The 25,327-nt window shown below is 45.0% G+C and overlaps 1 protein-coding gene across 2 annotated transcripts; it reads left to right on the forward strand.

Annotated features, from left to right (window-relative positions):
- The first annotated feature begins 436 nt into the window (after positions 1-436).
- Selenos (selenoprotein S) lies at positions 437-21,771 on the forward strand. Of its 2 annotated transcripts, none has more exons than XM_055623297.1 (6): positions 437-578; positions 1,108-1,242; positions 2,522-2,628; positions 5,994-6,083; positions 6,235-6,316; positions 21,611-21,771. In XM_055623297.1, exons 1-6 carry the CDS (start codon positions 503-505, stop codon positions 21,622-21,624), a joined length of 504 nt encoding a protein of 167 aa, XP_055479272.1. In that variant the 5' UTR covers positions 437-502; the 3' UTR covers positions 21,625-21,771. The 2 variants fall into 2 exon arrangements, with proteins under 2 accessions (XP_055479272.1, XP_055479271.1); XM_055623296.1 differs by lacking the exon at positions 21,611-21,771 and adding an exon at positions 8,877-9,521 and having other exon boundaries at positions 439-578.
- Positions 21,772-25,327: the final 3,556 nt, after the last annotated feature.

Below are 25,327 nucleotides of genomic sequence, written 5' to 3' on the forward strand. Positions count from 1 at the left end.
AATGTGACACATAGTTAAGAATCTAAACATGCTGGAGTCATTACTACGTTCATTCTTTCCTTTGAGACTGTGGTTCCAAAGAAAAGAGTAGGTCGCTTTCTGCACGTTTCAAAAGGGGATCTACGTAACAACCTCAGTGGCCCCTTGACAAGGGCAAAACGCAAATCTCATTCTCAGGAGACTTTAAGTCTTTTGGGCCTCAGTGTCCAATCAATATCAAATACAATCTGTGTAGCAAGCGCCTGCAAGATCGGTTATCCCCACTGAGCTTCAAGAGATACCAAACGCACCAGCGCCTCCCCGAAAATCAAACGCGCTTCCGCCCGGCCGGCCTTAAGCCCCGCCCTCTGGCCACACCCCCTCTGTGATTGGTCGAGCTTTGAGGCAAGTCGAGCCGCGATAGGTCAGGACGGCCGCAGCTGTGAGCGCCACGTGTACATAGGGCCGAACCGGAAGCGCCGAGCTGAGCCTGGCGGCGGGCGAGTCGTTGGCTTCGGCGGCCATGGAGAGCGCAGAGGAGCCTCTGCCCGCGCGGCCGGCGCTGGAGACCGAGGGCCTGAGGTTCCTGCACGTCACAGGTGAGAGGCGGCGGGGCGTGCGGCGGATGCTCGGTGGGTCCACCGCCTGGAGGCTTGGCGTTAAGGCCGCGGGCAGGCCGGGACTGCGGGCTGGGCCCGAGCGCGGCTTCCTCGAAGTCGCCCTCGTCTGGGCCGGCGGCTCGCGGACTTGGTTCGCCGGAGTCCTTTTAACACTTTCCTTTTGTAGTGACTGGACTCCTCCGGCCGCCGTTCCGCTCAGCACAGCCCTAACACGCTCTTGTCTCCTTTACCGAGTGTAGCGCGGAGAGTCTGGATGGCCTTTGCTTTCCTGAATCGTGTAGACACGTCCCCCTTAGTCCGTCAGAACCCAGCTGCCGTGCTCAGCACACTGCGGGTTACCCTCGAGTCCCCTGGTGGTTGAGAAGTTTCTCTTCCCGGCGATTCACTACTTAGGAATCCGTTTCCTCGGTCAGATCGTGAAAGTTCTGACGAAGGAGCTGTGATTATCTTTGTTGAGTATTAATGAAAAATGCTGTTTTCCGTTTCTGAAACTGGTTTCTTTTTCCAGTGGGCTCCCTGCTGGCCAGCTATGGCTGGTACGTCCTCTTCAGCTGCATCCTTCTCTACATTGTCATCCAGAAGCTCTCCGTCCGATTGAGGGCTTTGAGGCAGAGGCAGCTGGACCAGGCTGACGCTGTTCTGGGTTAGTGTCACGTGACAGAAATGAAGCTGAATGAGCTTAGTGGTGGCAGCAAGACATGCCTTGAGTTTGGGTTTTGAAAGATTTTTATTGAGGTGCAAAAACTGACCTCATCAGACCCGATTTCCACATATCATTTGGTTGTTAAAACAAACAAACAAACAAACAAACAAACAACCAAAATATCTCAAAGGGCAGCCATTCTGACTAGCAGCTACATTTCTGCTGGGTGTATCCCAAAGAAATGTTAAATGTTTTGTGTTGCACTATAACCAAAATACAGATCACCATTTACCTGAGTTATTACAGTAGTGAGATTGGGGTGGAAAGGCTTGATTTACAAGTAGTTAAAAAATGTCAGGGCTGGTGGCGGCCCACACCTGTAATGCCAACACTCAGGAGGCAGAGGCAGGCAGATCTGTGTGAATTTGAGGTCAGCCTGATCGGCATAGAGAGTTCTAGGTCAGACAGGGCTACAGAATGAGACCCTTATTTATCTATCTATCTATCTATCTATCTATCTATCTATCTATCTATCTATTTGTTTTGCTTTGTTTTTTAATGTTTTTAAGTAAGCTGGGGCTGTGACTCAGTTTGTAGAGTGCTTGACTAGTGTATACAAGACATAGGGCTTGATCTCCAGTACCAAATAAAAGTGGGCATGGTGGCAAACTTTTTTGTTGTTGTTTTTGTTTTTTCCAGACAGGGTTTCTCTGTGTAGCCTTGGCTGTCCTGGACTCATTTTGTAGACCAGGCTGGCCTTGAACTCACAGAGGTACCCCTGCATCTGCCTCCCAGAGTGCTGGGATTACAGGCATAGGCCACCACTGGTGGCAAACTATATAGTCTCACACTGGGAGGTAGAGGCAAGAGGATCAGGCGTTCAAGGCCATTCTGTGCGACATAGTGAGTTTGAGGCCAATAGAGGTTACATGAGAGCCTGTCTCAGCCAAAAGTAAGCTAAACTGGGACATTCAGGTTCTTAATGGTAGTTGAAAGGACTTTCTCTGTAGGAGCAAGGATCTTATATCTCTTCTCATAGTCTTGGGCTAATCAAGGGATGATGGATAAAGATGCAAAAGACTTCAGCTGTGCGAGTGGAATGGAATGCTGGTCAGCCTAAAGGTCATTGCAAGAGAGAAGGCCATTGTATAGTGGAGTCTCACAGTGGCAGCTGTCGGGGCACCCAGTGCTATGAGTACACAGAGTGCATTTTGTTGTTCTGACATTCAGACCTGTCATATTTCATATGGAGTCATGCCTGTTTTTTTTTCTACTTCAGAACCTGATGCTGTTGTTAAGCGACAAGAGGCTTTAGCCGCTGCTCGTTTGAGAATGCAGGAAGATCTAAATGCCCAAGTTGAAAAGCATAAGGAAAAACTAAGACAGGTATGAACTGGATTGACTTAATAAATTTGTTGGATCTTGTCTTTTCTTTCCTTTTTTTCAGGGCCTTGAGCATGCTAGGCAAAGTCTCTATCACTGATCCACATTTCTACCCCTGAGCTGGTTTGACTTTGAATAACTTAATTTTAAATTGTTCAAGGCTTAGTGATAACAGTCTATAACGTATGTTTACTGTTATTTGAAACCTATAGAGCCCCCACTCATTAAATTCAAGATGCATTTCAGAGTCTACTGTGTTAACGTTGGCGATGCAGAGAAAGATATGCTAGTTAGGAATAGGTGTGTGACTAGGTTGCTGCAGTGAAAGGCAGCACGTGGGGACGGTGTGAGTGCCTCTGAGTACGTCTTTTGGGTGGATATCAAGAATTAATTTTATTTCGTTTTACTTTTGGTCAGCATGCTTGCTTTGTGCAGTTTTGAAATGAATTTGAAGGGAGAAATACTCTTGAAGAAAGATGTATCTTTTGTTTGTTTTGCCTTCAAGTGTTTTCTTATAACACTATTACTCAACAAAATGGTTTGCCAGGTCACATGCCACTAGAGCCAGAGTAGATACAGACTATCTACCTTCCAAGTGCTGGGATTCCAAGCTCCATTTTTAGCTCTGCTTGAAGCTGTGTACTGCATATGACCTGGTTTAGGGATTGTCAAGCACACTGCAGTGGGTTTCAGGAGTGCCAAGAAGAGGCAGTATAAGGCTTAGATGAGGATTGTGTGTGTGGAGGTATGAACCAGAAGATGGTAATTTGGAAGCTTTTGGGTTTGGTTTTTTTGTTGTTGTTTTGGGGTTTGTTTGTTCATTTTTTTGGCATGGGTTTTCATGGGAGGAAAGGTAGGAAGTGAGGGGAAGACAGGACCAAGGATTGCTTTGAGCAGCCAGGTAGGTTGCACTGGTCCTCATGGAGTAAGATTGCTGTATTAGTTACTTTTATGTTGCTATGATGAAATGACAAAAGCAACTGGGGAGAAAGGGTTTATTTTGGAGTACAGTCCCTGGGAGGGGATATAGTCTGTCATGGCAGCATCAGCCTGAGGCCAGCCTGGCAGTCAGGAAGTAGGCTGATGCCATTTCATCCTCACACAGGAAGCAGAGAGGATAGGAAATGGAGCCAGGCTGTAAAATCTCAAAACCCACCTCCAGCAACGTACTTTCTCCAGCAAGGCTGCCCCTCCTGAAGGTTCTATGACAGTCACAAACACTGTCAGCAGCTGGAGACCAAGTGTTCAGACACAAGAACCTCTGGGTGCATTTCATTCAGAACATATTTGCACTTCAGCGTTGAGCTGATCTGTCGTTGAAATCACTGTTCTCTAGTTTAAGTCCAGACGCTTTCAGAGCCTGTCTCATCCCCACAGCAAGAACCCTCTGCCTGCTTTGCAGTACCAGAGAATTTGGTCATGTTATTAGTCTCAGTTGTGTCGGGACGTGTGCCTTCTTGCCAGCGTTGGCAGCTTCTCTTATTTTTGCCTGGTCATCCCTTCGGTCTGGTGTACCCAACTTGTCTGGGACCCAGAAGGAAAGGACATAACAAGACACAAACATACTCCCTCCCCCCTAACGCTTGTTCCAGGAGCAGCCTTCATTGTCTGTGTAAGCCAGTTGCCACCTTCTCGTCAGTCACTGGCCTAAAGCGTCTGCTACTGACTTTAAAGTTAATAATTAGAAACCTGTGGCATAGAAATCTCTTCTGTGGAAATTGTCTCCACTGCCCCTGTTTCTTACCTACCACCTAAGTAGCCCATATAATGTTAAATATTTTTAGGTATTTTTACAGATATAGGTCTTCCAATATTTTATGTGCATAGTGTATGGGTCCCTTTGTGTAGAAATGGAAGTAGTATGTACATGTTTTTTTGAATGTTCATCATCATATCTGCCTGGCTCATGGTTAGCTTAGATCTCTCAGGGTAATGCTAAAGTTTATCTGCTACACATCCATTTTGGATGTTGTTATTTTTGTGTTGAGTGCGGGCATGCTCATGCTATAGTATGCCCGTGGAGATCAGAGGAAACTTATAGGAGTCATTCTCTCATTCTACCATGAGTTCTAGGGCTCAACTAGGTCATCAGGCTTATTCAGCAAGTACTTTTACCTGCTGAGTCATCTTGCTGCAAGCCCCCAACCCCTTTGTTTTTGGTCTTGTTAAGGTGGATCAGATTCTTTTGTTTCTTTTTGAGGCATGGTCTCATGTAGCCCTGGCTATCCTCGAAGTGTGCCTCTGCTTCCCCAGAGTTGGGGATTTAGGGATCACAGGCATGTACCACCATGCCCAGATCAGTTATACATTCTTTTTTTGTTGTTGGTTTGTTTTTGGTTTTTTGTTGTTGTTGGTGGTGGTGGTGGTGGTTGTGGTGGTGGGTGGTTGGTTGGTTGGTTGGTTGGATGGTTTGGCTTTTGGTTTTTGGTGTTTTTAAGACTGGGTTTCTCTGTAGCCCTGGCTGTCCTGGAACTCACTCTGTAGACCAGACAAGCCTTGAACTCACAGAGATCTGACTGCTCTGTGAGATTGCATGCCTCTAACATGCATGTCCATTGTAGTACTTGGCTACTTAAAAAAAAAAAAAAAAAAATGGCTGCTGTCCATGGAACAGGAAGCAGGGGCAAAGACCACACGTTGGGTTCTACCACAGGCTTTCTTGGGCACTCCCTGCTGAGTGGGTGGCCTGCTGGGATTCATCTTCCCTATGTTTCCATAGTGCTTAGCTTCCTAATGCACTGGGAAGTGTTGTCCTATGATCCAGTGCCTGCGGTGGAAAGGCTAAGGGTCACAGCCAGGCGACACCCAGGTGGTGATAAAATAGCTCTGCCAGCTGCACACACCCATCCCAGGTCAGTTCTTTGTATCATCAAAATGGACTGGTAGGGGTGAGTTGAAATAATGGAATTGTTGTTTCTTTTTCCATACATTTTCAAAACTTTTAATAAAGGTTTTATTTGAGATAGGGTGTTATTGCGTAGGCCAGGCTGGCTTTTCTCATCTCTCTGGGGCAAGGGTTACAGGTGCATACCACCATGCCCAGCTTTGTGTTTTAAGGGAAAAAAGTAAAGTTTTTTGGGGGGAGATGTTTGAATTAAGAATTCTCAAAATGATCATATTCTTTGAGAATAGAAGGAGCTTATGAGTGCTTCCTGGATGTGCTTTCTTTTGTGTGGGGAGGGAAGTATTTTTTTGTTTGTTTGTTTAGAGAGAGGGTTTTTCTGTATAACAGCCCTGGCTGTCCTAGGACTTACTCTGTAAGCCAGACTGGCCTCGAACTCGGAGATCCACCTGCCTCTGCCTTCCGAGTGCTGGGAGTAAAGTTCTGCACCATCATGCCCACATCACTATGTGTTGTTCTTTCTTAGCTTGAAGAAGAAAAAAGGAGACAGAAGATTGAAATGTGGGACAGCATGCAAGAAGGCAGAAGTTACAGAAGAAATCCAGGAAGGCCTCAGGTAACTAGAAGTGACAGCAATTAGCCCAGAATGCTGGGGTTTGGAGTGGTTTTGTGGCTTTGTGAATTGAATCCAGAGCGTGGCATACTGAGCTATACTCCCAGCTCCATGTAGAATTCATTAAATCTTAAGCCTTTGTTTTCTAAAACAGGAAGAAGATGGTCCTGGACCTTCTACTTCATCATCTGTCACCCGCAAAGGAAAATCTGACAAAAAGCCTTTGAGGGGAAATGGTAAGAACCAAGCAATGTGAAACATTCAGGATTTTCAACGCGTACAAGATATGTTGTCTTTTTATCTGTACTTTATATGTGTGTGGTGTGTGTGCACTGACCATGCCAGAGCATGTGGCCATGCCGTGCACAGCAGCCAGAGCAGGATATTAGGAGTCGTCTTCTGTCGGTTCCCACCTTATTCCCTAAAGACAGCATCTCTCCCTCTTCCTGGAGCTAGTTTGGAAGCTGGAAAGCCTCAGCAGTCTGTTCCTAACCCTCAAGCACCGGGATTGCATGTGCCTGACTTTGTACATGGATGCTGGGATTTGCACTCAGGTCCTTGTGCTTGCTCAAGTCCCTTTATCCACCGAGCAGCCATCTTCCCAGCTCTATCTTTTCCTTTAACAGTACGATTCTCCAGCTGAGAATGCAATGTATACTTGTGATCCTAGCACTTGGGCAGCTAGAGCAGGATTGCCCAAGTTGAGTCCAGCCCAGGCTACATTGTGAGTCTGTCTTCCAAAGGAAAAAAAAAAATGTTTTCTTTGTTTCTGTGTCCCAAGTTTAGAGTTGTAGAGATAAGGGAAGCAGATGCAGAGTGCTGGGTGGCTCTTTGCTAAGCAATTAGGATGATTGCGCTTGGATTCTGTGTTCTCTCCTTTCCCTGTGATGACAGTGTGAAAGGAGGTGAGCCAGGATAAGAGTAGTCTGTCTACAGAGCAGTGTCTGGCAGACACTGTCAGTGTCTTGCTAGCAGTGCTGCCCTGTTTCCTGTGAGTAATTTTCTCAGGCTATCGAAGGATATTCCCTTAGCTTTTTACTCTGGACAGGTCGTCTACTTTCGAGATGGCACTGTAGCAGCATGTCTTCAGTTCACACAAATGGAGAAATCGGCAATCTTTTGTCATTCAACCTGAGTTTGCAGCAATGGAACCTAGTGTTATTATCTCTCCTCCTCCCCTCCAGAGCTCAGGAACATTGTAGAAGGTGGAAAGACTGTAAGAGGGAGAAGGTAGGCGAGGAATACTGCAAAATATTGTCTTCAAGACATGACAGGCCATTGCACTCAGGAACTGAAAGCATCTATGACTGTGCATACAAGATCAAACCAGTCTGCATTCTAGCAGGGGGGTGTGGGGGCACCTAAGGCCCTACCCCTAGCTGAAGAGTTATTGGTAATTGATGGCCACCAGGGGAGAAAGACTAAGTTTTCTTCTGGGGGGCATGGCTCCGGTGGCTGGCCCTACACCCATGCACATACCGACAGCACTAATTTGATTTGGTGGGGTTTGTTTGTTTGTTTTTTAAGTACAGGAATTGAGAGGGAGAGTCGTGGTGGGTGAATATGATCAAAATATATTATGTTTATATATTAAATTCTCAAAGAAAAATATATTTAAAAAGAACTCAATTTCACTTGAAGACTTCATATTCTGCCTGGGAGGTTGGGGCAGGGGTCTGGATCACAGCTCTGAGAAATAAGTGTAGCCTGAGACACAGGCCTGAGGCACTTGAGCACAGACTTGGCCAATTTTGCTGCTCTCTAGTCCCTATTGTCAGAAATCTAGCCCAGCATGCTGGAGAAGTGTGGAACAGCTAACTACGACTTGAAACTTCTCAAATATTGAGTACACAGTAGAAGCTGAAGGAAATGGAGCCTCTGACATGCCTAAGTTTGTACATGGCTTGTTGGGCTGTCCAGCAGGCCTGAGCAAGGGCCAGCCTAAACAGCCTGGCTTTGCAAATGAGGAAACTAAGGCTGAAGGCAAGATTTCACAGTGAGCAAGGAAGGAACAGAACCAGCCCACATATGGTCTGGCTGGCTCTGGAGCGTGGGCCATTTGGCAGAGATCCAGTTGTCCTTATTGGCTGTGAGGTGCTCTTGTGGGAGGGAAAGATGGAAAAGGGATGTAGGTGACCCAGTTCTGACTACTAGAAGTGGAAAGATCCATTCGGGTTGTTTGGTTTAGTTTTTGTTCTTGATTTGCTTTTGAGACAACGCCTTAGGCCCCGGGTTAGCCTCTAGCTCAATATGGAGCCAAGATGACCTTGACTTCTTGATCCTCTTGCCTCTACCTCCCAAATGCTGAGATTAAGCCTAGACCAACACACTCTTTTTAAGTGTTTTCATTTTGTTTCATTTTTGAGACAAGGTCTCAAACTAGCCCTGGTTGCTTTGGAAATCAGTGTGGTCAAGGCTGGCCTGGTGATCTATACTCAGTCTCCTGAGTAGGACTACAGGTGTGACTCCCACACCTGAAAGTTTTCTGCAGCTTCAGTAGCCTTTGTTTAAATGTATGTTTTCTTTTATGCATGGTGACTGGAGTCATTATAGAATTAGATTGGGCTATCTTGAGTAATTTCTGACTGTTTTGCATGCCTCCCAAGTACTGGGATTAAAGCCTACACGGCTGTCTGAACCTTATTTTTTATATAATAGCTAAAGTCCCTTAGAAATGGCCATGGAATTGGAATCTATATCTTGCTATTTACATGCTAGATTTGTGGTTATAACTTTAATATAGAACATCCCGGCTTTCCAGCCATCAAAATGGTTCTGTTTCCTTTTCACTTCCAGGTTATAACCCTCTGACGGGTGAAGGGGGTGGAACCTGCGCCTGGAGACCTGGACGCAGGGGCCCATCATCTGGTGGATGAAGCTAAGACCCTTGTTAGTGTCGCTTTGACATTAGCAAGGTGAACCCTTAACCCTCAACTCAGTTGCCTTACGCACACTTTCACAGTGACTAGCCAAGGAGAGGTGGGGCTTATTTCCATTCGTAGCTACCTGTATTCTAAGGGCTTTGGTCAGTGTGAGCTATGGACATTGTCATTAGGTCATATTCTACTTAGACAACAGTCATTGATTTCATGGCTACTTGCTAGTTGATAGGTTGAAGGCCTCTCGCTGTTTAGCAAACTTCATAAAGGAGGCCCAGTGATGATCCTTTGGGGTAGAAGTCCTTGCTGACAGGATGGTCTCTGTGACAGGATGCGTTCAATGATGTCTTCCTTATAAATGGTGAGCCCACCAGTGAGGATTACTGATGTGCACAGTTGATGGGGTTTGCTTCTGTATATTTATTTTTATGTACAGAAATTTGTAAAAAAGAAAAAAGTTAAATACTTAAAAAGTAACATTTTTAGCATCTTTATTAAACTCAAGGAAATTTCGTTGTGAGCTTGACTTTGTCTATCAGACATTAAACAGCTTTTTATCATTCACAGTCTCCAGTTATTTTACTTATTTCTCATAGCTCATGGCAGACAGTCTCGCTGATGGTAAAAGCTGACAGACTCCTTGGGGTGTAGCTGCTACATTGGTAGTATAAAAGTTAGCACAGCAGACTGTGGTGGTGCATGCCTCTAACCCCACACGCTGGGTGCACGGCTTGAGGATAACTGCAAACTCGAGGTTAGCTTGAGCTATGTGGTGAGTTCCTGGCTCACCAGAGCTATATCGTGAGACCCTGCCAAAGGAAACACAAGTACAAGGTAAGAAGCTGCTAAAACATGTTTAAAAGGAAAACAGGTAGGCCTGGAGTTGCTTGCCTATAAATACTTACCAGAGGATTGCCAGGCTGGCCTTATGTAGCAAATCCCTATCTTGCCATATACAAACCCAACAACAAAGTCTGGCTTGAACTGCCAGGACCTCTTTGCATATGGCTCATTTCTTATGTCTTTGAGGGGGCTAGCTGGACTTTCTACAAGACTGCTGATAATGTATGGGTGTTATGTGTCCTGCTTTGATTTTTTTAATTTTAATTTTTATTTTTTAGGCATGTCCTCTAAGTGTAGCTCTGGCTGTCTTGGAACTCATTTTGTAGACCAGGCTGGCCTTCAAGTAAAAAAAATCCACCAGCCTCTGCCTCTTCATTGTTTAGCCTAGCACCGCCATGCCCACCTACAGTCTTTGATTTTTATATTATTTAATACTTGTTTTAAACACCAAAACCATTCTCAACTCAGGCCAGCTTTGGCTTACATGGTGGATGCTGGACACTCCTGCCATAGAATCAGTCATGAAAAACAAAAAAAAAAAAAAAAAAATTAAACCAGAATAGCTTGGCTAGGAAGTTAGAAGTCTACATAGGCGAAATAGTATGTGGTTGTCTGTCTTGACATAAAAGTAAGAACAATCTGTGCAGGACTTAGCTGGGGAGACTGGTAGAGCAGTGCTTTCCTGTAGTCACAGTACTCAGGGAGCTGAGTCAGGAGGATTTGAGTTCAAGGACAGGCTGGCCAATGTGAAGGCTAAAAGGTTTGGCATGGCTTGAGGTAGCGCTGGAATTAGAAACAAAGGGCTCATTAAGGCTTGGAGTCTAGAGGGATTTGAGTTGTGTTTAGTGGCTCTAAGCTGCAGTGTCGATTTGTAGTAGAAACAATAGGAGGAAAGGTACTAGAAGGTGTGTTTTTTGTGTCCTATTAGGCATTCCTGGCAGGTTTTGGTAATGATGCCATTCGGAATGGATAAAGAGAGTTAACAGTGCTGCCTGTATATAGACAAAAGGTGTTGTGTTGAGTTGCCACCTGTATATAGTTTTGGAAAAGCTCTTCCCGTGTGGTGTCTGCAGACCTGGTTAACACTCTGCCTGTGAAGCAGCTAGTTTGGCTTTAGGAACTGAAACTTGCTCAATGTTAAGTATAGTCTAGTCTAGTTAGTATAGTCTAGTTTGTCCTGGTGTTCCTGTCACCCAAAGCCTTAGTTAATCAAGGTGTGGGTGGCTTAGTCCAGCCAAAGAAACAACTGACATAGACATTGTGGGTGACAAATTGAGGGCAGTAAGCACTTCAGATGTGTAGCCTGGGATCACCAAAGGTCTGCCTGCTCTAGTCAAAACCCAAGGCTCACGTGGAAGGATGGACTGACCAAGGCTCACGTGGAAGGATGGACTGAGCCAGGAGTAAAACCTTTTTGGAAGCCAGGCTGTGTTCTGTCCTGCCCATGTGCAGAAAGGCAGCTGCCAGTGTGCTGTCACCACAGTCCATTCTGCTGCTCCTGCTTTTTCTCACCTTCCTGACTTCTAGCCACCAGGGCGCTCAGAGCTTACTCTTTTTTAACTTTTTACTGATTTTTTTTGTGAGTTTCACATCATGCACCCCAATCCCATTTATCTCTCCATCCGTTCTTATTCTCCCTCTGCCCTTGTAGCTTCCACCCAAAATAAAGTAAAATGAAAACAAATCTTGTGGAAATGGTAGTGTGTTGTCACAGTGTGTCACAGTATGCCCTGTTGTCCACTCATTTTGCAGATGTTCATTGCAGTGAGTCATTGGTCTGATTTGAGGCCTCTGGATTTTGCTACATTATCAATACTGCATCCTCACTAGGATCCTTTCCAGATAATCCTGTTGTTGCCCTCTGTCATGGAGATACTACAGCTTTGGCTCTGCAGGACCAGCCCCTTCACACACTCCAGCAGTTCATAGACAGGGTAGATGTCGGGATGGGCCAACTCAAAGTCCTGGACAGGGCCTGGGTAGTACCTGAGCTGGCCAGCCCATCAACCCTCCCACTGCCCTGGCTAGCTCACCCAATGCCACAGACAGCAGGAAGTAGAGCCAGCCGCCTTCGCTCACACCCTCAGGGCGGGCTTATTCCGAGTGCTGTAGCTGGTGGGGTGGAAAGCAGGACCCCACCAGCTCTGTGAGGTCCTTTGACATCTACATGGTCCCAGCAGCAGCACAGACCCGGGATGTCTCCATGGCCTTTGATGACAATATGGGCCACAGATATTGACACAGACTCCAGCTGCTACATGGCCACAGAACCCAGACATGGCTCTTAGCAGCAGCACTGGGAAGACTTCACCAGGGCTCAGATGGCAGGACAGGCCACTCACAACGAGGCTGCTCTCCACCCTCAAGCCTCTCTTCATAGTGCTGAAACTTGTCCTCCTTCTCTTTCTTTCCCATCTCGCCTCTACTTACTTGCACATTGTAGTGGCTCCCGGTGCAGGCAGGCTATGTGGTAGCAGGGGGTGGATGGGCGGCCAGACCTCTGAACATTTTCTTTCTTTTTTCTTTCCTTTCATACCCTCAAACTGATTCTTTCTGTAAGTTGTACTTTGACCTCCACATATGTACTTCCTCCTGCCTCCAACACATACACATAAATGTGTAAAAGTAAATAATTTGGAGGGAGCACAAACATTCACAAATGATGAAGAAAAGGCTCCAGTATTGAGCAGTTGCAGGCCTATTCCTCAGTAGCTTCATTCTTGTCTACATGGTAGTGTGACAACAGGCCTTGGCTGCCTTTATAGTACCCTGAGACGTGCAAATATCTGCACGTGTGAATACAGCCCTCCTTGCTTGAACACCTGATTCAAACCTCAAAACAAGTCATTTCATTCATTACCACCTGTGGCATCATCAAGACACCCTTCGGACCCTGAACAGAGGGCATGGACTGAAGCGCAGGGACAGAGGACGTGCCAGAGAGGCCTGATTTGAAAGGTGTGCTCATTAGCATCAGCATTTCCTGTCCCAGGAGCCACCTCAAGTAAAATGAGCTCTTATCCCTGAGGGTCTGTGGAGCTTGGCTCCTCCAAGCTTGATGCGCTCACTCGTGCATTTGGGGGGCTCATGTGGAAGCTGGCTGAGCCCACTAGCATCCCTTGTGGCTGTCAGCTGGGCAACAGGTCACTGGCCCTTGTGCTGCTCAATCTGAAGCAGGCTACGGTAGCCTGGGCTTGCTCAAGTGGGCTTGTTCTAGTCCAAGGTCAGAGTGCCAAAGTTTAATGCTTTTGTTTATTTGTTTGTTTTTAGAGTTTTAATTGTTACTGTTGTGTGTTAGCCAGTTCAGGAACACTCTATACAGTGCATGTATAGAAATCAGAGTACAAATTTGAGGACTCATTTCTTGCTTCCATCTTGTTGAAATAGAGTCTCTTTTGGTTTCTGCCACTATGTGTACTCCATTCTAGCTGGCCTATCAGCTTCCATTTGATTCTCCTGTCTCTACCTCTGATTTCATTTAGGATTTTGTGTGTGTGTGTGTGTGTGTGTTTAAAAAAATCTCAGTCATTTGATTTTACCCATAAACACTTGGGAGCCAGATGCTAGCGCAGAGATGCACTAGCATAACATCCAACTGACCTTCCTCAGATGACATCCCAAGGAAAAGAGCAACCTCTTTCCCCATGATGTCTCAGCCCCCCGAACTGTATATCCCTCCCTTCTACTTCCTATGCATCTCTATCCATCTCCTGGGTTCCTTTTACTCTCTACCGTTTTTCCTTGGTTTACTCCCTGTCACCTGGCTGCTTGCTCAGCCTTTTTACGTATAGTTGACTTTATTTAATCCTGTTTACAATAAGCAGAAAGCTCTTGGATTAAAGGTGTGTGCTAGGGCTGAGCCACACCACAACTAGAAACAGGCTTTTCTACTAAACAACACAGTCTTGGGGTTCACAATTATCCTGCAACAGCTGTGGATGCAAACCACTGCATTCAGTTTTTTTGTGGGTTTGGAGGATCAAACCTCAGGTATTGGGCTTACTGGGTAAACATTTCATCTACTGAACCATCTATCTCACATTTTCATATCTTGCTTCATATTTTGCTACTATCCCATTGACTTAAGCAGTTCATATGCAAAAGCTGGAAGGAGAGCAATACTCAGTGGGACGATCTATGAAGTCATGTTGCAAGTCAAATGCAGGGAGGGGGAAAAACTTGCCATTTAGAGTTAGCCTAACTCTGGCCAGGTGCTATTCGACCTCACACAGCCTTCACTCACGTGTGTGTAAAATCTGGCGGAATCTGCACCAAGGCAAGCCCACTTTATATTTAGGGCTCATCCCCAAGATTTACAATCAATAATTGAGGGGCAATTGTGCAGAACCCCACTCTGACCAATACACTACATTCCCAGCCAGAAAAGAACCTAAAAATAATCTTAATTGGTGCCTGCAGGAAACAGCAGGCATGCAGGCTTGTTGAGATTTGGCAAAGGCACTCTGCAAGAAAGAAGGCACAGTTTAGGCACGGTACAATACCAGGCAGAGGGTGGCCTGCCTTGCTAAGCTAGAGAGTCATCAATACCTGTGAATCCAAGGACAGTTACTAACGTCTGCAAAAGGTATCTGAGGAGAGGGCCATACAGCAAACTGGCAGAGACCCTGGGAAAAATAGCAGGTGTGTTCTGACCTCAGTCTCCTCCCATCTACCACTGCCTGTGCCTTCCATTGGCTGACCTGAGAGCTGGAGCCCCTGGGGATGTAAGTTGGTTAACCATTGCCTTTTAGACATTTAAAACATGTTCTAACTGCTAGTACCTACGAATATGGCCCTGTTTGGAAATAGGGTATTAGTAGATGTAATCAGGTTCAAGATGGTCATGTGACAGGGTGGGAGTGATACAGCCACAAGCCTCAAACATCTGAGCTGACCAGAAACTGAAAAGGGCAAGATAGAGTCCTTTCCTAGAAGCTTTGAGGGGGTGCAGTATCCTCTGCACCTTAATTTTGGACTTACCACCTCTATGACATCAACCTTTCTTTGGCTATAAGCCAATCAGTTTCTGGTGATTTGTTACAACGGCCACAAGAAGTGATCTATAAGAAAGTTTCACTGTGGGCATTTCCCTCCTGTGTCACAAAGGACAGAGTCTAAAGGTTCAGGAGGCATAAAAGTTACATGGGACCCCAACATGGATCATGTTGAGGACAAAGAACAAACCCTCTGTACCCATTCTTTACCTGCCTTTGCTCCAGGAGGCTGACCTATAGGAGCTGTAGGAGCTCATCCACACAGTCCACTTGGGCTAAATCCTGAAGGTGTAGCAGATAGGATCACCACTCCTGCCCCCCCCCCCCCCCCCCACTGTGAAGCTGACCTCTACTTCCTAAGCCTTCTCACTCCTCCTGTGTCCTGCCAGCCGTAGGGATCCCACACCCATGATCACTGCCCACCGCTTGCCTGTGTGTAGATGGGATCTTGCCCCACACTCAGGAATATTGGTGGCTACTCACAGCAGGCCTGTGCTTCTCTAAGGAATATGTTGGGGAGCTCCATAAGGAGCTGTGGAGTGAAGCCTGAGTGTAACATTGCTGGGTGAGGAGTACTCATTGCTCCTGGTGCATGCTCTCCCAAGTGCTGAGGGAAGTGGCTGGTGGGCTGCCACACACACACACACACACACACAGAGAGAGAGAGAGAGAGAGAGAGAGAGTAAATAAAAAATTTAAGCGAGATGCTTTATCTATCTATCTATCTATCTATCTATCTATCTATCTATTTATTTATTTATTTATTTATTTATTTGATAAATGAGATACCACTGTCTTAGTTTGGGTTTTTTGCTGGAGATACCATGACCATGGCGACTCTTATAAATGAATACATTTAATTGGGGCTGGCTTACAGGTTCAGAGTTTTAGTCCATTATTGTCAGAGCAATATGTAACTGAGAATTCTATGTGTTGATCTGCAGGCAGCAGAAGGAGACTATGAGCCACAGTAGGCCGAGCTTGAGTACAGGAGACCTCAAAGCTTGCCCCAGGGGTGACACACTTCCTCCAACAAGGCCACACCTACTCCAGCAAGGCCACACCTCCTCATAGTGCCATTCCCTATGGGCCAAGCATTCAAACACATGAATCAATGGGAGCTGTACCTGTTCATACCACCATAAGAACTATGGCTAAAATTAAGAAGAATTACTCTTTCAATTACTCTTACATGAACTGCAACCCTCACACATCTCTGTTGAAAACAGAAAATGGAAATCGCTATGGGTGTGGGTCAGTGGTAAAGAGCTTACCTAGCATGTGCAAGGCCCTAGGGTCCATCCCCAGCACCATACTGGAGTGTAAAACGAGAAAAAAGAGCCATTTGTCATAAACCAGTAGTTAAGAGTGTTTGCTGCGCATCACAAAGACCCAAGTTCATTTCTTAGCCCTGTGTCTAATGGCTTATTACCACCTGGAATTCCAGCTCTGAGGAATCCAGTGCCCTCTTCTGACCTCCTCAGGCACCTGCATACATGTGGAAGACAGTTACACAAAAAATTCAAAATAAAAACTTTTTTTTTTCCAAGGCAGGGTTTCTCTGTGTAGACCTGGCTGTCCTGGAACTTGCTCTGTAGACCAGGCTGGACTCAAACTCAGAGATCACCTGCCTGTATCTCTTGAGTGCTAGGATTAAAGGTATAGCTAAAAAAAACAAAGGAAAAAAAAACCACTTTTTAAAAAATGAATGATACCTAATATACCATCCATGGCCACCTAGTCATTCTATTCATAAATATTAACTCAAGGACATGGAAGGAAGCACAAGCCCCTGGAAAACATGTACATGACACAAATGTTCAGAGTAACGGCGTGTCACAGCCTAAGCTGAAATCAGTACAGACATTTAAGAACAAGTGAATGGACAGACATGTTCATTCATACAGTGAAAGGTCACTTAGCACTAAAATGAAATGAGCGAAACACATGCCACAGATGATGGATTTCAAAATGCATATGTTATGTGAAGACAGGCAAGAGAGGTACACACGTGATTCCGTATATACAAAACCCTAGTGCAGGCCCACTAAGCATTTACATTGCTCCTGGGGTTACTGATGAAATGCTGATGATACAAACCATCTCTCTGACCGTTGGCTCCATCCCTTCCTTCCACTGCACACTAACTGACTCTATGGTTACCCAATGTCCAGAAGATGCAGACATTCCAGGCTTGGGGAAAGCACTCTCATGACCTTTTAAATTATGAGTGTGCATGATGGAAGTAGTGTATACAGCAAAGCATACAAAACAAAACAAAAACCTCCCCAGACAACTCCCTAAACAGAACACCAACAGCTCAGGGACAATAATTAATAAATCAGACCTCATGGAACTGAAATGCTTCTGCAAGGCAAAGGACACCATCAATAGGACAAAACAGCAGCCTACAGAGTGGGAAAAGATCTTTACCACCCAGACATATGACAGAGGGCTAATATCCAGAATATATAATGAACTCAAGAAATTAAACACCAACAAACCAAATAACCCAACAAAAAAACGGGCTACATAGCTAAATAGAGAATTCTCAACAGAGGAATCTCTAATGGCCAAGAAGCACTTAAAGAAATGCTCAGTGTCCTTAGTCATCAGGAAAATACAAATCAAAATGACTCTGAGATTCCATCATACACTTGTCAGACTGGCTAAGATCAAAAACTCAAGTGGCAACACATGCTGGTGAGGATGTGGAGAAAGGGAACCCTCCTCCATTGCTGGTGGGAGTGCAAACTTGTACAAACAGTTTGGAAATTAATCTGACAATTTCTCAGAAAATTGGAAATAACTCTACCTCAAGATCACGCCGGACCATTCCTGGCCATATACCCACAAGATGTGCCACCATACCACAACCATACTTGCTCAGTTATCTTCATAGCAGCTTTAGTCTTAATAGCCCAAAACTGGAAATAACCCAAATGTCCCTCAACTGAAGAATGGATAAAGAAATTGTGGTGCATTTACACAATGGACCACTATTCAGCAATTAAAAACAAGGACATCATGAATCAGGCAAATGGTGGGAACTAGAAAATATCATAGTGAGGTAACTCAAACTCAAAAAGACATGCATGGTACGTACTCACTTATAAGTGGATGTTAGCCATAAAGTACAGACAGGATAACATGCTACAACGCACAAGCCCAAAGATCCTAAATAACAAGGAGAATCCAAGGGAGGAGGCTTGAATTTCATTCAGAAGGGGAAATAAAATAGACATTGAAAGTTGTAGCCATAAGGTTATTGTGTAATGCAAATTCTGTACCCCCTCCATATCTGGTTGCAATCTTGTTCTGAGATGCTCCTGTCTCACTGTTGTGTGAACACCGCTCCCCAGTTCTCACCTGATAAGCCAATAAAGCAGCTTACAGCCAATCGTTGAGAAGGGTAGAGAATAGGGCTGGACTTCCTGCCAGCCTGGGGAGGGGGTGTTAGAGGAGGAAGCAGAAAATGTAGGGACAGGCTAAAGTAGGGAGTTTTAAGTCCAGGAGATATCAGGAGAGAGCAACTGAAGTGGAAAAGCTACAAAGTACAAGTATCTCTGGGCTGTACACTGGGAAAAAGCCAAATTAGCTTAGAGGGTTAAGACTAGAGTAATAATTGCTCGGTTCTTGTTCTGTGAAGTTTGATAAAAAAAAATAATAATAATATCATGGAGTCTCAATTATTTGACGTTAGCTGGGTTAAGAGAGAAACTGAGAAACAAACACAATTTTATAAAAATAACCATAACAGGAAGTGGATAGAGGGAGGGAACTGGATGGGAGATGGGGTGGAGAGGGGATTAGGGGTGGAGATTAGATGTGGGGAGAGTGGGGTGGGAGCTCTGGAAGAGAGAACAGAATCTTTTGGGGACAAGCCAGAGACCTGAGATGGGAGGCTCCCAGGAGTGTATGGGGCATAACCTTAGGTAAGACTCTTAGCAGTATGTGATTTGGACCCTGGTGACCACCTTCTATAGCCAGACAGGACTCCCAGTGGAGGGAAGGGGACACCAACCCACCCACAAAACCTTTGACCCAAAATTTGTCCTGCCTGCAAGATGTGCAGGGATAAAGATGGAGCAGAGATTGAGGAAATGGACAATGACTGAAGTTGGACAATAACTGGTCCAACTTGAGACCCACACCATGGAAGAGAGCCAACTCCTGACACTATTATGATACTCTCTATGCTTGCTGACAGAAGCCTAGCATAACTGTCTTCTGTGAGGCTTCATCCAGCAGCTGATGGAAACAGATGGAGACACACACACACAGTCAAACAATAAAATGAGCTCGGGGAGTTCTGTGGAAGAGTGGAGGGAAGGATTTAGGGAACCAGAGGGGTCAAGGATACCACAAAAAGATCTACAGAGTCAACTAACCTAGACCCATGGGGACTCACAGAGACTGAACCACCAAACCAAAGAGCATGCATGGGCTGGACTTAGACTCTCTCTCCACATACGTAGCACAAGAGCAGCTTGTTCTTCATGTGGGTCTCCTAACAATTGGAGCAGGGGCTCTCTCTGTGTTGCCTGCCGTTGGATCCCCTTCCCAAAGCTGGACTGTCGTGTCTGGCCTCAGTGGGAGAGGACTTGCTTCGTCCTGCTGTGACTTGCTGTGCCAGGGCAAGCTGGTACCTATGGGGGGCTCTCCTTTGAGAAGAAGAGGGGGGTGGGAGGAAAGAGGTTGGGGGTGGGAGGAAAGAGGTGAGGGTGGGCCTGGGAGGAGATAAAAGGGCTTCAATTAGTATGTAAAATTAATCAATCAATTAATTAATAGAATAAAGCCCCCCCCCCAGTTTTTGCAGCCATGTAATGCTGGAGCCTTGAGATTCTGCTGCAAGAGACCCCCTGACACCCTCCTCTGTGTACCCTGCACCTGTGCTTCCAGGAACCCAGACTTCTCAGTAGCATCTATATCCATATGTGATACTTACATTGGCTGTTTATGTATCCATCGGGGGGTGGTGAGAGGCTCATTAAAGAAGCCAGCCATGGCACCATACCAATCTGGGCATCAGAATCAGTGTTGGGATAATTGCTAAACTTGAAGGAGCCAACCTCACCTCCCCCAAATTCTCAATTCAGGATTCAGAGGATAGACTCTGGCTGAAAGCTTTTTAAAGTTCCCTCTCTCTGTTTACAGTGTCATCACAAATCCAGAAACAGGACATCACCTTTAGATACTGAATTAGACAAAAATTAGAAACAGACTAACATGAACCATGAAACATGTGACCATCACTCTCTGGCTCCCTCTGTCTTTGTCTTTCTGTCTCTCTGCCTCTCTTTCATTTTCTTTTGAGATAGGGTGTCTCTATGTAGTCCTTGTTGTCCTGGAGTTCAGTATGTAGCAACTGGCCTTGAACTCACAGAGGTATTCCTGCCACTGTCCTGAGTGCTAGGATTAAACTGTGCACCCCCACTCCCAGCTCACTGTTCTGAGACTGAAGATTAAAGAAATTGTGGCTGGACCAGATGTCTCAGTGGGTTAAGGGTCTTTCTGTGAAAACTGGGAAACCTGCGTTTGAGCCCCAGAACTCACATGGTGGAAGCTAGGACCAACTTCTGTTAGTTACCCTCTGACCTCCATAGACCTCCATATTAAAGAAAGAAATCTGTTTTGACAAGACTAACAGAAGAGGGCGCTGTTGCTCCAAGTTCCAGTGCTGTTTGTGCCCAAACCCTTTCCATGGCAAGCCCGTTTTGTTTTCTTTTACCTGTTTAAGGGTAAAACGATAAATCTGCACTACTACATACGGTCTGAGAATAAAGTGAAGGGAGGTGCTGACTGTGACACAAATGGAGAGAGCCTCTAAACAGAGGCTGAGCAGCTTCACTAAAGTGCTTGCAGGCAAGGGATTCTGATTTCAAAGTGGTTTTGAACTTTTGCATGTATATAATAAATAAGACGTATTTGACATGAGACTAAATTCACTTCTATTTCGTATATACTTCGTTTACTTGGCCTGAAAGCAATTCTAGGTAATATGTTCAATAATTTTGTGTACAAAACAAAATTTCATGTTCTGGAGTTTTTTTTTTCACTTGTGGCATTATTTTGGAACATTTGGGCTTGAGATTTTTCCAGTTAGCGATGCTCACTCACCCCATAGAGGCAACTTTAATGATTTATGAAGACTTTCATTGGCGTTTCCCTGCTGGGAGAATACAGTGGTATGTTAAAAAAAATTAACAAACTATGAAGCTGAAATGAGAATTTGCTTCGCAGTTTCTACTCTAATCAAGAGCTGAGAGAAGGAAGACGTGCCAAAGTGTTTTTGCTTCCAGACCCAGCTCTCCTCTCCGGCTGTGGCGCTTAATGGCTTCATCTCTCTGGGACTCAGTTTCCACTCACATAAGATAAAGACTTGGATGAAATAAATTGGGAGGTAGATGATTCAGTGTCTTAGTAAGCTACCCTATCGCTATTTGAGAGCATATTGAGAGAGTGGAATGGATCATTCTGTTGTTGTGAAATCCTCACACAGTAAAAAGCCACACCCACATTTAAAAGCACCTCACAGGCTTCTTTCACTCTCCTAGCTCCCCCTGGGTCAGCACCTTTATTTCTTGCATTGTAATAAAGACCAAGGAAATCTTCTTGTTACTGTTTTGTGTCTTTCATCACGTGGAATTCTTTCTGACTCTGTGTGGACGGAGCCCTTCATTCTGTCTTACAGCTGTAGAACACAGATGGTCCCAACTTGAGAACGTTTGATTTCTGGTTTTTTGACTTTACCGTAGGACAAAAGTAAAATGCGTTCAGTAAAACTGCACTTTGAATTTTCTTCTCTTCCTAGACTGGCGTCTGTGATCCAACCTTCTCTCCTAATGGCTGGACCGAAGCACCCCCACCCCATCAGCTACACCATCCCTAGAGACAAGCTTTCGACGGGGCCTGTAGTGACGCCGGAGTGTTTTGGCCCATTAGGTGTATGCCACACCATTCCCACTTAAAAACGCCCCAACTTACAATGGGCTATCAGGGTGCAAACCCATCACAAGGAGAGCAGCAGGTCTTTCATCCAGTCTTATAAATGGACATTTGAGTTGCCCAGCGCAGCTTCACACACAGTGGGGCAGAGAATAACCTCTACAAGTGGCACTTCGTATTGGCGTGGGTGAGGGCAAATGCTTGGAAGAAGGATTGCTGGGCCAGGAGCTGATGCAGAGGCCAAGGAGGTGGTTCGGTAGATAAAGTTCTTGCCAGGAGAGTGTGAGGGCCAGTTAGCATCCCGAGAAAGCACATAAAAACAGACGTGCAGCTGACTGTTATCCCAGAGAAGAAAAACAAAGAGGTTCCTTGGGGCAAGCTGGCCAGCTAGACTAGTTGAATTTGAGAACTGTGCTTCTGTGAGAGACCCTGCCTCAGTAAATAAAGTGGAGAGTCATCGAAAAAAACACCCAGGATCGACTTTAGGCCTCTGGGCTAATGCCCACGCATGTGTCCTCACACAGGCATACAGGCCCTCACCACAGACGAAATAAATAAAATAAATTCGGTTGCCATTTGTGATGTTGACAAACTTGGCCTCAAAATGAGTTATAGGATTGGCTTTCCCCCAGCAAAATGTGTCTTACCATCATTCCTGAGACTTCTCAGGGAGGCCTTTATTTCCTAGACAGCAGGAAGGTGGTGAACCTTTGGGTCACCATGCTCTGGGCCAGCTCACCAAGTGCTGGCATGGTTTACCAGCTGACCAGCTGGGGGTGTGAGGTTGAGGTGAGGCGTGTCCTCTGGTGGATGGAAAAGTTACACTAACGGTCCAGCTGTGGACACTGTGGCTTCACTTTAAAGACTAATGGCTTTTAACCAGTGTTTAGTCACACTTCTTTGCTATAGAAGGATTAAACCTTTGACTAGAGCAACCCTTGTCATGAAGGCATCCCCTAAGAAACAGGCTGTTTCCCAAGAGTGTCTGTGCACCAACATTTGCTGGTTCGTATTGTACCTCATCCAGCTAGCTGCCAGAGCTGTGCTGTCTTTTAGCTCTCTGTCTCTGAGATAAATGTGTGCACATGCACACATAAAGAGTGAGAAACGTCACGTCTCACAAAAACTGTATACAAAACTCACAAGTAGACCAAGGATGCAGGAGGTACTTGTGATGACTAATCTTGGTGGTCAGCTTGACTAAGGAGGCAGGGAACACCTGTGGGAGATTTTCTTGATTGGATCCTTTGAGGTGGGAAGAGCCACCCTAAATCTAGACCACACCTTTTGGTAGTAGCCCACACAGAAGAAGAGAGCTTTTGCTGTTTTTGCCTGCTTGCCTTTGCTCTTTATGTCAAATTCAGCTACCCTTCTGCTAAGGCATTCCTTTCTTGACACTAGAACCTACTTCTTTGAGACTCCAACACAGACCAAAGACAGACTAAGACAGCTAGCCTCATTGGAACAACAGCTACCAGATTCTTGGACCGTCTTTGCGAGACAGCCATTGTTGGATTAGCTGGACCACAGCCTGTAAGGGACGATAATAAATCCCCCTTTAACACATATAGATTCTATTCATTTTCTTCCTCTAGAGAATCCCAACTAATGCAGCACTAAGGACGTTCTAGACAACAAACATTGGATCCACAACTGTCTGGAAGCTGTAACATAATCGACAGTTGATTGTCATTTCCTGTCTCAGACTGGAAATGCTCTAAATAGAGGGAAATATTGAGAAAAACAAGACAATACAACAGGGAGTATTAGGAATTGAACACAAGGCCCTGCGTGTAACAGGCAAATACTGTACCACTCAGCTACCCACAACCCTTCCTCCCTCCCCCTCTTTCTTTTTCCCTTTTCTTACTTAAATTTGAAACAGCATCCCACCAACTATCCCAGGCTTTAAACTGACAATCCTCCTGTCTCAGCCTCTCAAGTAAGTAAGTGTGTGCTGTCATTCCTGGTTAGAAAATTTAATAAGTTAACAAGGATTTTGGTTGCACAGTAGTAGTAGAATTATCAATGAAGCAAACTCTCACAGGGTTGTTGATGTTAAGTGGCAATATCAGAACAGCCATTGCAGTTGTTCTTTGTAGGCAGCAAATAGAACCTGCTGAAAGAGGCCTTTCTGAACTTTTTTTTTTTTTTTTTTAAAGATGACTCCTTTTTCCAGGGCTCTCTGTTTGAGGCTTCAGCCTAGTTGCTGTGTCTTTAAAGAAGCTCCTACATGGAACTCTGTCAGTTGTCTGAGGCTTGCTGCCAGCAAACAATTTAGGTATTTACCAGAGGTTTCCAAGAAACTGAAGCAAATCATACGAAATGTTATACCTGTTATAAATAGGCAATCAATGCATTAGCAGCAGAAAAAAAAGTAATGTGTGAGAGAACAAAGCTGCAATTTGTGAGAAAATGTAATGTAGGCAGAGATCAGTTTTAATTATGTCAGAAAGAATTGCAATGGAAAAGTAGGTGATCTGCCACTTCTGAATAAATTTTGAAACACCACTCTTGAAGTGCTACTACCTTTGTGTCTTCCAACAGAAAGACCCACATAGAAACAAGGGATGGTCAGATCCTGAGACTCTGAGCTTGGCCAAGTAGGACCCAATGTAGAATGCAGAGCCCATTCCAGGCTGAACATGCATCCAGCTCAGCAGGGATGTTTCCCATCCAACATCTACAAGAAGGAGCAGGTAAAGGTGCTTTCCACCAAGCCTGATGACTTAAGTATAACAGTAGAGAGAACCAACTCCTGAAAAGTTGTCCTCTGACCTCCATGTGTGTATCACAGCATGATCATGAACACGCACAGATACACACTAAATAAATGTAATAATTTTAAGTCTCCAAAGAGCAACATTAGCTCATAGTTTCTCTATTCATCAGTAGGTGAGGTGAGGTTGTTGACTTGGTAACTGAGGGACTTCCAAGAAGCAGGGAACTGGGAACAAGATGTTCAACTTTCTCAGCATATTCCCATCACACATTTCTGTCTTTTCATTGGACTTAAGTTTAGAAAATACAGACATGTCTAAAGCAGGCTAGAAGATACTGAAGGCATTGACTATGTCACAGACTTGGACATCTGGGTCTTGCCAGATTTATGCTTTATGTAAATCAGTGTGAATTATGGGAAAGCTGCTGAATTTGGGGACTCTGGTGATTTCTTGGTGTTTGTGGTTTATAGTCTTACTGGAACCTTTCTCTATAGTTTCCCAGCCTATAATTCATGGCTGTGTGTTCTCTATTTCTCAAAGACCACTGCTGGAATCCTGTCTTCACTGCATAATGAATATTTTATCCTTAGATGTGGCCCATCTCTTATAGAGGGAGTCTGGGGAGGTAGGTGATAAACTATTTCTGAAATAAATCACAGTGTCAAAGAAAGTGGTTCTATTCAAAGAAATAACAGGAGTAACCACCATTCAGTGGCAGAGAGGAACTGGGCCTCACACAGCTTTGCTGTTAAAACTGGAATATTTGGTTTTTGATCTATTAATCATAAAGAAGAAAACAAAATACCCCTCCCTGCAAGCATGCCTGCTTCTTGTCTTCTTTTAGTCTGATTAAATGAGAA

Source organism: Psammomys obesus, unplaced genomic scaffold (genome assembly GCF_907164565.1).
Source record: "Psammomys obesus unplaced genomic scaffold, mPsaObe1.curated_primary_1811, whole genome shotgun sequence".
Taxonomy (NCBI): domain Eukaryota; kingdom Metazoa; phylum Chordata; class Mammalia; order Rodentia; family Muridae; genus Psammomys; species Psammomys obesus.